At 42.3% G+C, this 15615-nt stretch overlaps 1 protein-coding gene across 4 annotated transcripts in view; it reads right to left on the reverse strand.

Moving 5' to 3' along the window:
* Positions 1-15615, reverse strand: part of PRKG1 (protein kinase cGMP-dependent 1) — a 543168-nt gene that overhangs the window by 137553 nt on the left and 390000 nt on the right. For all 4 annotated transcript variants that reach the window (XM_068951109.1, XM_068951107.1, XM_068951111.1 and 1 more), the window contains exons 6-7: positions 5938-6015; positions 606-700 (exon numbers count right to left, since the gene is read on the reverse strand). In XM_068951109.1, coding sequence (XP_068807210.1) covers positions 606-700; positions 5938-6015 — 173 coding nt within the window. The remainder of the gene's footprint in view (positions 1-605; positions 701-5937; positions 6016-15615) is intronic.

Below are 15615 nucleotides of genomic sequence, written 5' to 3' on the forward strand. Positions count from 1 at the left end.
TAAAGCATGCTTTTATAACAATCATCCGTTTAATATGGATTTACAGTTTCTATTCTTCCGTTCACCGAAGTCATCTCCTAAGCGAAGTGCTTGTGAAAAACGGATCGCTCACATTTAATTACCCCCTTCCCCAAACCCACACAGATACAATACCACAACTGGGAAAAAAAAAAAACCAACAAAAAACCCCAAAAAAACGCACCACCATCTTCCTTCAGCTGTCTACTCCACCTAGAAGACCACGATTATGTCCTTACCCTACACGTCAAACAGACCTACGTTGGAAAGTGTCAAACGTTTTGGATTCTCAAATGCATGGTCAGGGAAGACAGTGCAAAGATAAGCCATTTTATTATATCTAAGAACAGGCTGGGGAGATCTATATTCAGCCACGCAATTGCAAACCAAATCTTATTTCCCTATTAAGGTCCAATCTCACTGCAGTACACAGCACAAAGTGACAACGCACAACTCCAAAACACAGCTGGGAAAACCACTTGCAATGCAATTCTAACTTATTTCCAAGCTGCACGAGCCCCCTGAGGACAGCAGAACAACTTGCAAAAATATCTCAACATAAGAGCTACATCGTAAGGAGCACTTACCCTTGAAGGGCTTTTTCTCCGAACCAATCTCCTTTCCCTAAAGTGCGGAGAAAGACTGGATCTTCACTGGGGGAGTCTTCGCGAGTAACATTCACCTGTTGAAAAGCCAAAACCCCCCCAGCATTTTAAAAATTTTGAATTAATTGATAAAATCTGCTTGTTCAGAGAGGGATCAGTCATCTCCTGGATCTCTCAGAAAAACCCTCTGATTTGCGTTCCTCCCTGGGAGCCACACACTTCTCCTGTCCTGAGCTCTTCCCTCAGCGTCAGCAGCCAGCTACTGCTTCTCCACAAGCCAGTCTCAAACCATTCAAGAAAATGAATAATTATTTTCCACTAAGATGCATACTACTCTTGCAAAAGCACTATACTCATATTTTTTGGATGTTTTAAGCTCTAAACGTGGAGCTGGCGGCACAAGCACAGTCATTGCCCATATGGAGTCAACAGCAGAAATAGATTCCAAATATTTTACGTGTCTAAGACAGACACATGGCATAGGCTTCTGTTAGCTTAGTTCAACATGACTTCTTAAGTTCACTTAAGGGATAGAAAAAAAGACTACATTTATACATAACGGATATGAAACAGTTTGGAGCTTTACAGGATTAAGGATGACTCCTCTCTTTTTTAGTGGTCCCTCTCCTGAATTCAATGAAAAGATAATTATAGCTGGAGCAAAACCCAAGTGTTTTCATGAACATTTAAAGGAAAATAACACCTTACTTCTAATTTCAGAAGAAAAGTAATACTTGATATTCTGAAGACCCTTCTACTTTGCATTATCTGAGTAAGCGGCTCTGGTTTGCCTTTGGTGGTCTGTCCAGAAGCAGCATGGGATGCAAGTCTTAGCAGCCAGGTAGCGACAAAGCCCCTGATGGGGACTGGTTGCTGAGACGTGGCACGACATGCTCCATTCGTTACTAAGGATTCAAAAGTCTCCATGAACGATGGGTGTTTTTGACCCAATGGCCAAAGGTGGTAGGCACCCTCTTAAGGCATCTCCGTGTACAAGGGAATAATCTCTCAACTCCATTTCCATTTCAGGCTGTTTGTTTGCTTTCATCAGAGATTTTCCATATGCAAATTCACAAAGCCAAAGTCGGGGGCGTCGGACACTTTATCTCTGACTTAGAGACATTCTAGTTTAATTTTACTAATAAATTTACAATTGCACCTTGCACCTTCTGTGAACTCTTTTATGGGTGGTGAAAACAATGGGTTTGAGTCATTAATGAGCACTCACTAGACTTAACATATACTAGATTTAACATCTGCAGTGACTCATCAAAGATTAGATGAGAGCAGGGAAAGCATAACAGATGAGCCAGGAAGATTTGTAGCTTATGACAAAAAAAAAATCTCGGACAAACAAAGGAAAGCTTAATACATATTTTTAGCTCTTTCTCTATGACCTTCCTAAAACATGAATGCAAAGGGATTACAGGAGAGTAATTTCTACATGGTTCAAAGCAATGACATATTTTAATAGCTACGGCACCGACGAAGAACCCACACGATCTTGTATTAAATTGGTGACAAACCATTGCTTTTAAAGGGAAAACGATGTACAATGACACAGCATGACACATAATCTCTCTGTAAAGAAGAAATACTGAACAGGCACAGAACAGCGGCATTTAGCAAGCAGAGGATCAAACTGTTTTCGTCCAATGTTTTATTCAACGGATTTCTGTACAGAAGTTGTTTTGAACAAACTCTGATTTCTGTTCACTGGGACTTGAGGAGTTAAGACTATAATAAATAGAGGAGAACTGTAAGGCCTGATTCCCCAAGCATTTTTTTCAGTTGTAAAACCACCTCAAACAGTTCCTGCTCCTGCACGCACCTTTCCAAGTATGCAAGAATAGCTGTTTTTGCTGACCATAGGTAGAGACAGATAAGTGAATCTATATAGGTTAAATTGGTAGTCACTTCCCTCCAAACAACTAAATGAGCGCAGAAGTGGGACCACATGCTATGAATGGAGTTGGAGAAGAAAAAGGGAAAAAGCTTGAATTGGTTCTGCTACTACGTGAAATATCCATGAAGCGCTGAAAGAAAGGCTGAAAGGAAACGGAAAAAAGTTGTTCTAAGCATTTCTGAGAGAAGTGATGAGCTAGGAAGTTTAAAAGTCTTCTCTGTTCACTTGATTCAGGCATTGTCACTAGAGCAGCTCTGACATAAAAGGCAGGCGAGAGCTTTCAAAAGTAGCTTTCACTGCGATAACATTCACATGAAGCTGCTGAATGCCGAATGGACATGTGAGGTCCCAGGTACAGGACCTAGAGCCAGAAATCTTTCTGGCTTATTAAACTGCCTGGGTCAGGTTTAAGGATGGGACATCATGCGACACTACTGCAGAAAGCCCAGACAGCACACACGGATTCATGTATTCAACGTTTCAGGGCTAGGGCTCTCCTCCTCCTAGCTTGTGCTGTACCCTTATCACGGAGCTGTTCTTATATACACTGCGTAGCTCATGCGTCTCAGTACACGCATTAAATTAAGCAGTTTCCCATTCCTTTCGTCCTTTATCGTTCACTGCTACCTCTTTTGCAAATCAGTACGGTTGCAAGAGAAGCTTAAGCAGAACACAACTTAGTCCCTGTGGTAATTTCGGGCTGGTCACACGGATCTAGCGGAGGGTCTGGGAATTTCTCAGCAAGCCCCTATGCATTGTTTTATTTTAACTACCTTCCTTTGGCCATCAGCTGCCACAATAAGATAAAGCAGTGAAGGCATCTGTCAAAATGAACATGTGGGCACCAGAGGTAAGGGCAGGGAAGACCTGGAGCGTATCAAGAGTGACTACAGGGCTCTGCAGCCATGGTCAAGGGCATGGGGGCCCCGGTGCTTTTCTCCTCCATCCTGCCAGTCAGGGGGAAGGGCTAGAGGAGTACTGGATGGATCATACATGTCAACAACCAGTTGCACAGCGGGTGTTGACAACAGTGATTTGGCTTTTACAACCTCTCGGAGGATGGGGGGATTCTAGGAAGAGATGGGATCCACCTGACCAAGCGCATCAAAAACATCTTTGCCAACTGACTGCCAACGTGGTAGGGAGCGCTTTAAACCAGCAACGATGGGGGTGGGCGATGACGACCCACAGCCAAGTGAGGAAGTACTGGACTGGGTTGGCAAGCAAAGGGTGCACGGTGACACGGATTAAGAGACCTCTTAATAAACAAAATGGGGCTGAAGGGGCATTCACCTCAAGTGAGTGCGCACCAATTAGGAAGTGCCTATAGAACAGCCTTATGGAGGAAGCTTTCGCCCTTTTTCTGGGAAATCAGCATGCCAGGTGTCCCTCTGAAGTGCCTGTATGCTTAAACACACAGCACGGTGAACAACCGGGAGCAATTAGAGATCTGCATGCAGGTACAAGCAGATACAATGATCTCATTGGGATCTTGGAGAGGTGGTAGGATAGCTCACACGACTGGAGCGCTCCCATGGATGGATACAGGCTCTTTCAGAAGGATGGGCCAGGATGGCGAGGAGAGGGCTTGCCCTTTATGTGAGAGATCAGCAGGAACGCACAGGGGTTCTGCCTAGGGATGGACAATGCGCCAGCTGAGGGCAGATGCGTGAGGATTAGAGGGCAGATCAATGTAGGTGATGTCGCGGTGGGAGTCTACTACAGACCACCTGCTCAGGAAGAAGGAGATGAGGCTTGCTTTAGACAACTCGAAGAAGCCTCATGTTTGTTGGCCCTGATCCTCAAGGGGGACTTGAACCACTCCAACATCTGCTGAAGGGACAATGCAGTGGGGCATAAGCAACCCAGGAAGCTTCTGGAGTGTATTAATGACAACTTCCTAACTCAGGTGATCGCTCTGCCTGGCAAAGTTGGAAAGCAGGGATTACAGACATTCTCTTAAGCACAGAGGATGGACTACCACCCATGGAAAAAGGTCTGCCCTAGAAAGGATTTTGAAGTGTGCATCGTGGTTGTCCTTATGCTGGGAGAACAAGTAATTTTACTTCTGGGTGGGAGGAACTGAAAAAGCATCAGAGAATACCGTCAAACTCAACAGTGAAGAGCAGAGAACGCAAGAGAAGGATCCTGCTTAGGAGCTCCTTCAGAGCTAATAATATCTGCACAGTCCATAATTACATGCATTTCAGAAACCTGTCCATGATTATCTGATTCGCCTGAAAAATATCACTTTTTTTCTTCTGATGAAGATTTGCTTTCCAAGCTCGAGAGTGGAAGATGAAGGTGAAAAGCTAGTTTTAGTACCTGATAGCTGGCAACAGCCTCAGGAAACAATTCAACATATGTGCCGTTCGCAGGTCAGGACTGAGTATACAACACCCGCACTCTTCCTCGATGAACGCCAGGGGCTTTTTGTTATCTTTAATTACACAAGGCCTACGCTAATATGTGACTTGGTGCAAATGTCAGAGCCATGAATCAGGAGGCTGGCACTGGCCTGCTTTCAGGCATATTTATCCATTTGTGTTTACTCTTTATGTATCACATCTCATCCGTAGGGAGAAATCACGGTGCATTCCCTTGACGATCCGCCTCCCACTATGTGGAAAGAAGCCAAATATTTGTCAGGAGTAACAGTATTAGCTCAAAAAGAATTTCAAATGGAAGAAAAAAAATAGATCTATAAAATCCCACCAGGATTCTACGGGAAAAAAGGTTAAAAAACTGGTCAAAAAGCATATTTTCCCCTGTGAGTAGTAGAACAGAAACTTCAGACTTTTTTTTTTTTTCTCTTTTTCTTCCCCACGGAGAAAGCTCAGACTTCGCTGGGTTCCTATTATTTGATTCTGAATAGAAGATTTAAGCCAGGAGAATTTCTTTACGCCACCAAGCAAGTCTGCTGTTACCCTGGGCTGAGCAGAGCTGTTCTGGCTTGGAACAGATAGGAAGGTACTCAGGGACTTAGCGAGCAGGCATTTCTGCTCTCCTTTTTGGCCCTGCGCTTAGAAATTAAGCAGATGAAGCACTCAGTAATAACGTGGCCCTCTCTCTGGTACCGAAGACAGGAATATTCACACCGTGTCGACAAGCAATCAAGGGCAAAAGCACTGAGCTTTTCGGTCATCTAGCAAGAGGCTTCATAACTGTTATCAAGCCCCAAAGCATTCACTGTGAGCACATGTGTAAAACAGCATGAGATCTATTTTGTTTTCCCTCTCCAGGCCATTTTCCCCTACTGATACAGCAGCAAGAAGTTTAATTAAATGTCAAGGGTTGCAACGCTTGTGCCTCTGGATGGAGGGTGAGAAAGTGTTGGCTGGCACTGAATTTCAAGAGCACATCACCATCATCATCATCACGTTTTTCTTAAAAGGAGCGTCAACTTACCTTTCCTTTGCTGATTATGAAGAAAGTGTCCCCTCGAGCACCTTGTCTTATAATATACTCTCCGCTTTCATAGTGCGTCTGTTAAAAAAAAAAAAAAAAAAAAAAAATTATAAGAACAAGCAGAATCAGAGACTGCTCTTCAGCTTATAGTTGGGCAGTTTTGCAAGATAACGCTTCCGGAAACATAACCCTGAATGAATTTCATCCAAGTCTGACATTGGTCGCGATTTAAAAATTGCCCTGTGTCAAGGAATATAATAATTAAAAAGAATCCATTTATAGCTTGCCCATTTTTCTTGTTACTTCGCCAGTGCCAGCTTTTGCCCAGATGAATTGTCCTCCCAACCTAAATCCATTTATACTAAGTAAACTAGACACAGGAATTTTCAGCAGAGACTACAGTACATGAATTGAAATTACAGTAATAAATCTATTGTAAAAATAGCTCTTTTCCATTTTTTTTTCTTTCGTTGTTTTGATATACAGTCTGTTTTCCAGCATGCAAATGCCGATTATTTTCACTCTTCTCCTGTTACCAAGGTACCTTAAGTATTAGTCTGCCTTTTTTTGTCTTATTTTCTGGAATATTATTTGCTAAATTTATGGCATGTCTTATCAAAGTATGCATCTAAATCTAATAGATTAGCTCCATCCCTTGCATTACGCCATCAAAATCAATACCCGCTTACACACCGCCAATGAAATAAAGAACAGTATGTTCTAAATAAAAATTCTACTTTCATATTTAGCGCGCAAAAAAATAGCATTTTTCTTCAAGCGTGTTCTGCTTGAAGAGCTTCTCACCTAAAAGTTCCCCTAGTAAAACAAACGAGGCTCTGGCCCACATGTTGCTCTAAGCCACAATAAGCATAAAGCCCCAGAAAGCTCTTTTAATCCCCAAGTATGTACAAACAACAGTGAGGATGGATCTGGAGCTAAGAAAGAGGAATTAATCAGAATCCTAGAATTTGGCTAAGCTTTAGGACCCCCCCCCTCCCCCGCCACTGCATTTTATTGAGCTGTAGTTTTTTTCTTTTATATTCAACCTTTTTGGTGCCACCTGAAGACGGATTACAGATGCCAACTCGAAAATAAATATTTAAAGGTCTGTATAAAATATCTAATGTATCTGAAAAAAACAACTCTTGGCTGTGGGAGCACTGGACTTGGGTGATATTAATGTAAAATAAATGTATAGAAAAAGGAAATATATCAAAGTGAACTGTAATGTGAAATCAGTAAGGTGTATACACGTATGTGTACATACTTAGCCTTTGGATGTTTGCACAGTACTAAAACTTCTCCGAAAACAAACTCCGAATGTCAAAAGAGAATGCTGGTAAATAATATTCTTTAGATTCCCCAAAAGATTAATGACCAGAAAAAACAAAAAAGGTCCTCTATCAGAATAACTAATACTGAACGTCAACCTTAGAAAAGGGACCAGAGAAGCTGAATCTGGAAGACGAACTTGTGAGTAGTCCTGATTCCTACTGGGTTCCAATGCATCTAATAACTACTGTATTTTTCCTGAATACTCCAGGAACAAAAGCCTGGAGGTGACCACGGACCTCTGGGGACAAAAACCCACAGTTTTAGCTCTCACACGGGATGTTCTGGATAGCAGGTTTTGAGGATGCGTATTTTTGAACCGCACTGAGACTCCTTGAAAGGGACTGATTTTATAAGGTGTTGGGATCAAATCCTTTCAAGTGCCATCTCGTAGGGACCCAAAAATCCAAAATTATCACTAATGATTGAAAATATCGGTCCAAAAAGTCTCTAGCTTTGCCACTGGTAACCTATGCCCATTGCACATAATCCTTACCAAACTGATGCTTAGACAAAACAAAGCAAGAACATCAGTGTAGGCGTGATCTTTCTCAGCAGGGAGTCGCTGGGCTGGGCTGGGCTGGGCAATCAGAACCGCTAACCATTTTGGTCGAAATACGATTTTTTAAGAGCTTTCCACCTAACTTGAGAAAATATTTTCAGCACGGCAGCACTCAGCAGATGTTTTGGGAGCTCAGGGCATACAAACAAGCTGCAACATATAATCTAATGGTTCTTATTCATTGTGATCCTTCTCTCTAACAATAATCCTCTAATCACACACTCCTATTCCTCTCCTCATGCCTTCCCACTGCACTAGCCTTCATTGCTAGTGCTTACAGGATTTTTGTGCATTTTTCCTCGACTTTTTCTTCACCGATAATTAATTTATTTACTAACAGAAGATAATTTAAATTTCTGGGCAAATAACCCATTCAACATGACTAAAACTACTTCCTGAGCCCTTTCCCCTTTCTCGCTCTTCATCACGAATTACAGCTACAACAACAGCTTAACAGTGACACTCACAATCTTACGGCCATATCTGATTCCCGTCTATCCGTCTTGCCAACCTTCCCATCTAGGCTCCCATAAAATCAGTCTATGGAAGGGGAACAGATCTTGAGCCTTGAAGAGCCTCAAGCTCTCCCTTACTTTAGCATCCCTCGACTACTGTAGCATTTTTTTCTGGATTCTCATTCAGAATAGTGCAGCTCAGTCATCTCCTCCTCCCAACACTCAAACGATAGCCTTCCATTCCCATTTGTGCACAGCTTTCACTCTGCTTGACCTCCTCTTTGGAATCTCTCTCCAGGCCCATCCTTTGGTCCACGTCTTCCTCTTTCCCTGTATTTGCCCACTTCTTTCACTGTTAATCCCCTCTCACCTCACTACAATTCCTTTTGCTTGAATCAACCTGTCTTTCCCCATGCTCTAACAATGCTCTCACTCTTCCTCTTAAATCCTCCTCCTCTAACACGAATCAACTCATCCGTGTGCTTCGCCCTTCCAAGAAAATTATTTCCGTCCATTTAGACTGAAAGTACTCTGTGAAGCATGTAGAGTGCCAAGCTCCCTTATGACACATGCAAATAAAAACAATCACAATGCCTCTTACTTTTACCCAGCCAAGTTAAAAGCAACAAAATGTTCTTGGATACATATGGCGGCATTATACATCATCTGAAGCAAGCATTTAGGCAAACATGTCAAATATATTCACGGTATGGCTGATTCATAATCACTATTTCAGCAACACAAACTCCATTTCACTTGCAGAAAACCAGCCCAAGAACAAAATGGTTTTCACATAGGTTTTTGGGTATACTTCTAAAGACAGAGAAGGTACTCCAGCCCACAGCAGAATTACAGCAAGACAGAAATTAATGGCACGCTGGAAGAGCTGACCTGTCTGTATTAACTATTCTTATATTTCCTTCTCTCGAGCGAAGAACCAGAGCTGAAGTCCGACAAAAAAAGGGAGTGGAAAAACCCCCAAAGGGAAACGCAGGCTGCAAAAATAGAGTTGTGCAACCTGTCGAGGTTGAGATGACCTACCAGAAAAGCTAATAGCTACAAAGGTCTTGCATGTGCGGGGAACAAAGGACTATAAGCTAAGTCATCTAGGTCACCGTTTGGCATCCAAAACCAAGACAGTCAGCGCTCAAGAAACAGCAACGACAAAGCCAAGAAATTACTGTTGAGAGCAGTCATACGCTAGCAAGCCACATATGTATATCTTATAAGCGTTGGCAAGTGGGTATAAAGGCTCATTTCAATGAATTATAAATGCTACAAAATGTAGAGCCTTCGTCATGCTAACCAGCCTGTTGTTTTACAAATGAACACGAAGCCCTTAAGGTACTCGTCTGTAGGTCAAGAGCTACTTTATTACCTCTTGAATGAGACGTGGTAGCTGCCCGAGCAAGCACTGCAATAAAAAAGGTCCTGAACCACTGCTAATTCTGTTGTAAAATCCTTGTGTCTGCCGTTGCACCAGACGGATGGACTGAATTCTGGCTAATCCTCGCACCGTGCAGACACGCCTGTAGCAAATTTCAAGTGCTATGACAGACACAGATACGGGCTACAAAAAAGTGCCCACAGGTGGGGAATTACAGAGCGTAATTCCCGACAGAAACGTGGGAGATGCTGCAACGCAACAGTGAAGCCACTCCACCGGCAAGGACGCGATTTCTTGCGCAGGGAAGGGATCTGCCCGACTCGCATGGCACGCTCACCAGCCCATATCACGGGCTATTCGAGTGCTATAATAATAGGTTTCTTCCTAAGAAAATAAGTGATGAAACGCTATTGTCTCAAATTTCCCCCTACCCTCTTTTTTTTTTGCTTGTACTATGCATGAGAAGTTAAAGATGAAAGGTTCCACTCTGAAAAAAAAAATATATATATATGTATAATATCTATGTTCTTCCATTAATTCTTGTGGCCTTGATTTTAGTTTGTATTCCATACGCGGCTGAACTCCTATGGGCATTTAAATACTTCTGTTCTGTCGTAACGAGAGAGGGAGAGAAGCAATGAGTGCAAAACTCCAATTTTCAAGGTTCCCGACTCTTTTCGGTGAGGCTGAACTCCAACGCAAAGCCATCGTGTTATACCAACAGGAAGGACATGTCAGGAAGCAGAAAAACAAAGCTAATAAAGAAGAAGCTTCAATTAGCTTTCTAGGGAACAAAGAACAGTTCCTTAGGCAAAAGGTTTTAATAGGAAACAAACCTGAACTACACATAAGCAAGAGAATGTCACGTATATATTGCCTAAACTCAAACTTCCACTACAATTTACCTCACGCACACTGAGTCAGGCTCAGCAAGAGCGAAGATGAGAAAAAACAGAATTAGAGAGACGGTCCAACTAGCATTATAAACTCACCAGAGCATTTCTCAACTGTCGTTAGTCAGCACAAAGTCAACAGAGCATTTCCAGTATGTCATACCAGCCCATTTTCTTATCCCCTCTAATCTTACCACTAATTTTTCTTCCCTGGAAATTCTGCATAAATCCAACTTGTTAAGCCTTGAGTTCTGCTAACTGCTACCCTCAAAACTGTCAAGGTTTTGGTCTTTTGTGCATCGTTAAGATTTCAGGACTCAAGAACGAGGCTCACCCTTATTTCAAATACCGGGGAATTTTTACAAGCACCTTTTTTTGTGAATAACAGAAAAGACATTTTCGTTAAATCTTTAAGGAGCTGAACGGACAGGTTTGTTTTTCTTCGTCTACTTGGTTTGCTACAACTGAGACAACGTACTGGAGAACGTTCTGTAACAAGGAGATCTGTGTACTATGAACATCTATCAACTCTTTCACTTTCTATCTTCATCCTCTCATCGAAATACAAAGATAGATGGATAGATAGATAAACTTTTCCTTGGTGATTGAAGAGATCCTTGAGTTCAACTAAATAATTTTGGAAAGGGTTAGATCTCTCATGTGGGAGCTACAGCCAGTCTGGACAACTCTTTTTGCTTCATGCTTTTATACCATGTAACAAGGGAGGCTGGAGAAGAAGGGCTCTCAGATCTCACTTCTGACCTACCACCAAACCCCGTCCCTCTCCCCCCTCCAAGCCCGGCTTTCCCAGTCGGGCATCCACTGATACTTGGCCTGCTCGCTCTGCGGGAGGTAAAAGATACTAACGTAGAGCACTAAATACTTCTGGCTCTCCCATATAAACTAATGCTAGCCTTGATTTATAGCTCGGTTTTAACCAGGAATATTTGTGCATTTGCAACCGAATCCAGACACACATCTACATAACCGTGCCTGCAGCTTCGCTGTTGAAAAGTTTAACTAGGAGGATCCAGCTAAATAACCAGAATTGGCTACAGTTATTCTTCTAAATGGTAGGCTTCAGCTGCCAGCATGATGAGCTGAACGCTTAACTCATATTAAAAGTAATTCAGACAATGTGTGCTAACATAGAATAGAAGACCTGAATTTAGCTCGATTTTAGGAAGAGGAAGAATTCCAGCATCTGAAGAGGGATCTAGCAGTGAACACTGCATCTTGCTCCCATTCTCAGACTCTCCATTACTATCAATGTCACCATCATGATTAACTATTTTGATGCTTAATATTCAGGATGAAATCCTAAGCACATCTAGAGTATGACTGAAAGCGGAGAGAGATAGTAAATTTGCAACAGCAGTGGGTAACCACAGAAATGAAATTTCTTAGAAAAGCGATGCTAAGAAAGACAAATGAAAGTTGTTCAGCACTTTCCTACTCTGCGCAGATAGTATCAAACAGTAAGACCTCCACACGAACTGTTACTGTCATTCCAAACTCTTATTTCGCCTTAGAAAAAAGAGAAAATGGACATAAAGGTCTTTTTTTTTAAAAAAAGCAAGCTCTAACGTCTATTTTCTATGCAACAACATTACTCATCAGGGCCAGATCTTACTGCAAAGCGGGTGGTACCCAGTGTCTAAATGGTCTTCACATACATTTAGGTTAAAATCAACCTCAGTACACAAAGCAGCTTGAACCTCTCATAAACCTACAATCTTCTACAACCTGAATTAACGGAAGTCCTAGAACTTGTTCTTCCTTTGTAAGTCCTTCATGACCCATCAGTATAACAAGTGCCTCTTTCCTGGAGATACCCAGTTTGTCCAGTAATAGAAACTTTCACAGAAATTTCTCCACACCCCCCCCACCCTTTTTGTATTACCATAGATGCAGCAAAAGTCCTAGGATGGCGGGGAACCATTACTCACTGGGCTTGATCTGCTGAGACATCAACTAGCTTCTCTGATGTGCTCAACGTACCAAGCAAAAGTGCTCACATACGCATAAGTGCATCCCAGGAACAAGCTGGTTTGTCCTCTGAAAATGTACATAGTCTGCTTTCTGAAGTACTGTCTTTTGCTGAACATCAGCATAGCACCCCAACCTTGAGTGGAGAAACAACCTCTGTAATTAAACTTCTCTTGAGAAGTAATTGGATTTTTATAAGACTAATCTCACTCTGAACATCAACAAAATTAGAAACAGCAAAGTATTTTCCATGACAACAAACCACCCAATTTTGACAATAATTGTTTTTCTGGGAGTCACTGTGGCCTCTAAGACTGAAACTTAAGTCCTTACCAAGAAAAACCTCCCACTGAAACTAGCCCCAAATGAAAGTGCTTGTCTGATCATGTGCTTAACACAGGTCGCGTTGGCTCAGTGATCACACACCACCTCGCCTCTGAGAAAAGATGTTATTTTATGCCACTAATTTCTTCCATTAACAGTTAAGTAAGTGTAGCATCACACAGAGTTTGCTTTGTCCCTGTTTTCCTTCTTGCTTGCAACGGTAACAACGTGGCTAGAACGAGATCAGAGAATCTCCAGTCTCAATTTCTGCATCTTGCCCTTTGCAAAGCAGCTTCTATCACAACCCCCCTTTGTGTATGGAAATGACTTACAGCTAATAAACTCAAACCATTCCACTAATTAGAGGAAAAATAATCTTTCTTACTTTCCCAAGGCTGTGCCCAAAGGGCCAAAACCTTGTCCTGTGTGAATAGGCAGAGCAGAGAGGCTTAAATATGGGATGCATGAACGAGTGCCCAGATGTGCCCCGAACATCGCTGTACCACTGGGACGGCAGTTGTGCTGACCACAGGAGCATCGAACGCCCTGGTTCTGGCGCACCTCAGGCCCTTCCTCGACAGCCCTTCAGGCCAGTGGTGAACACACTGCTGCCGAGTCATCCTCCACGACACGTTACGGGACCCATCTTTCCCACATGATCTGTCTGGTCCTACAACCTTGAAAACCTATGTCTGGGAGAAGGTCATCATAAGGATAAATTGACCCCATTTTGTCATCACCAACCTCAATCAGAGCTTCTGTTGCTGACCACCATCAAAGAGCGAGAAGCTTTAAAGCCTGACCAAGTGTTGACACAGGTTTTAAGGAGAAACCTTGACTCTGGAGACTTAACTGAACGGTTACGCAAACTTCTTCGGCATACCTCATTTTTCCCCGGCTGGATTCCTTTGACTTCTGTATTTATACTCGGAACATTTTAAAAAGGTGGAAAATAGATTTGATGTTTGGAGCCCTACGTAGCCCACGGCAGCTGTGGAGTGGAGAGGCCAAAATCCTTTAAAAGGTCATATAAGGGGAAGAGAAACACAAAGGTAGCTTTGAAAGCACGACTTTCTCACTCTGCAGCCAAAAGCTCTATTAACAAGCCACAGGTTTGCGCCACATAACCAGTGGGGATAACATGGTTTTGACGACAGTTCTGGATGCATAATCCATCTACCCCAAGGTGTATTTTTTATAGATCTGAATAAGTTATTTTGCTGGTGGTTTAAAAAATAGTTACAGGGCCATCATCAAAACTCTAAACACAGGCAGCTTTCAAAGTACTTTTGCTTCTGTTCTGTCCTTTCTGCCGCAAATATTTTTCAATTCTGAAATGACAACAGCAATGCTAGCTACATTAAAACAAATGTTTGTTTTCTGGAAAGCTCTGCAAAAAAGCAAGCTCAGGTTCTTCTGCATTCAGTTCCTTAGGAATCGTATAAGACTTTTTCTCTGGTTGTTTCTCATGTTTCCACTATGTTCTCCACTTTCCACTCTCATATCTAAATATGCTGCTCCCTGAAAAATCTGAGGGGCAAAATTATCACAGTCCAGTCTTCTAGTGGGTCTGATTTTTGACCCTCAAGATTACACCAAACAAGAGCTTAACTTTATGTCTTCCCAAGTGGGAAAAGTTCAATATAAAAAAGGCATGTGGCCAATGGGGAACTGAAGGTTAACTCATGCCTTTAATGCAACCCCATCACGGAGAGCAGGGCTGGACAGGTGGGTTAGGAAGAAGAAACCCTACGGGACTAGCCTTGCTACTCAAGAGAAGTTTGAATATATATATTAAAGTCAAAACTATTTTGTAGTGATCATAGGGGACTCTTCTCTGTAAAGCTTTGCGGTAAACATTTCCTTTTTCCTGCACTCACTCACTGTGGCTTTCTAATGGACTCTTAACGGTGTTGGGAAAACAACGTACTCATCACGTTTTTCATCATCTGGGCGTCTTTTCTAAATGTGACGCCTTCTGCAGCGCAGTTTGCTTCTGATTCCCGCACAAGCAATTTCCTGAACAACAACAGTCTTACTGCACCTCATGGGACTAATCGTGTGTGGGTGCTCAAGCCCACAGCTTTAGAAGCTACTGGAATGATACACATTTCAAATGGTGGGTTTAACTGTCCTCCACTGCAGTTGTCCTAGCCTGCCTCTGAGGTTCGAGGTGGGAATCTGATAACAGTTCATTTGATTTCCAGAAAAAAGCAAAAGAGAACGCTGCAAAATAACTAGTCACAATTCCAACAATAAACAGCAAACAGTATGCTAAGAAATATCTTTTCATTAGACCAAAAAGGACTGGCGGCTCACCTAATACCTGAGAAATAATGCATGCTTTTAAGAACTTGATTATATCAATTTCTCCAAATGAAAGGAATATAACATGGAGTACAGCAGCAGTTGGGAGAGGCATATTCAACAATTACGCTCAGTTAAAGCAAATGCAAAGTGCAGCTCGCACTGAATCCACTGGGTACACAAAGAAATGAATAAAACAGCAAGCCTCCGCTGTTTCTAAAATCTCAAGATATGATAAATGTTCCTAATTTACAGTTCTTTGGTTAAAAGATTACTTTAATTCCCTGTTTGTTTCTTCTGGGGTTTGGCACTACTGTTCTGCAATTTTAAATTTCAACACGTTACAAGACGAGCCAGCGAGGAGGGGAGCATGAGCCACAGGATGGGGGTACCCACAGCTCATTCTTCTTTGTCTTCTTTATCGGTACC

This window comes from Struthio camelus, chromosome 7, assembly GCF_040807025.1.
Source record: "Struthio camelus isolate bStrCam1 chromosome 7, bStrCam1.hap1, whole genome shotgun sequence".
Classification (NCBI taxonomy): domain Eukaryota; kingdom Metazoa; phylum Chordata; class Aves; order Struthioniformes; family Struthionidae; genus Struthio; species Struthio camelus.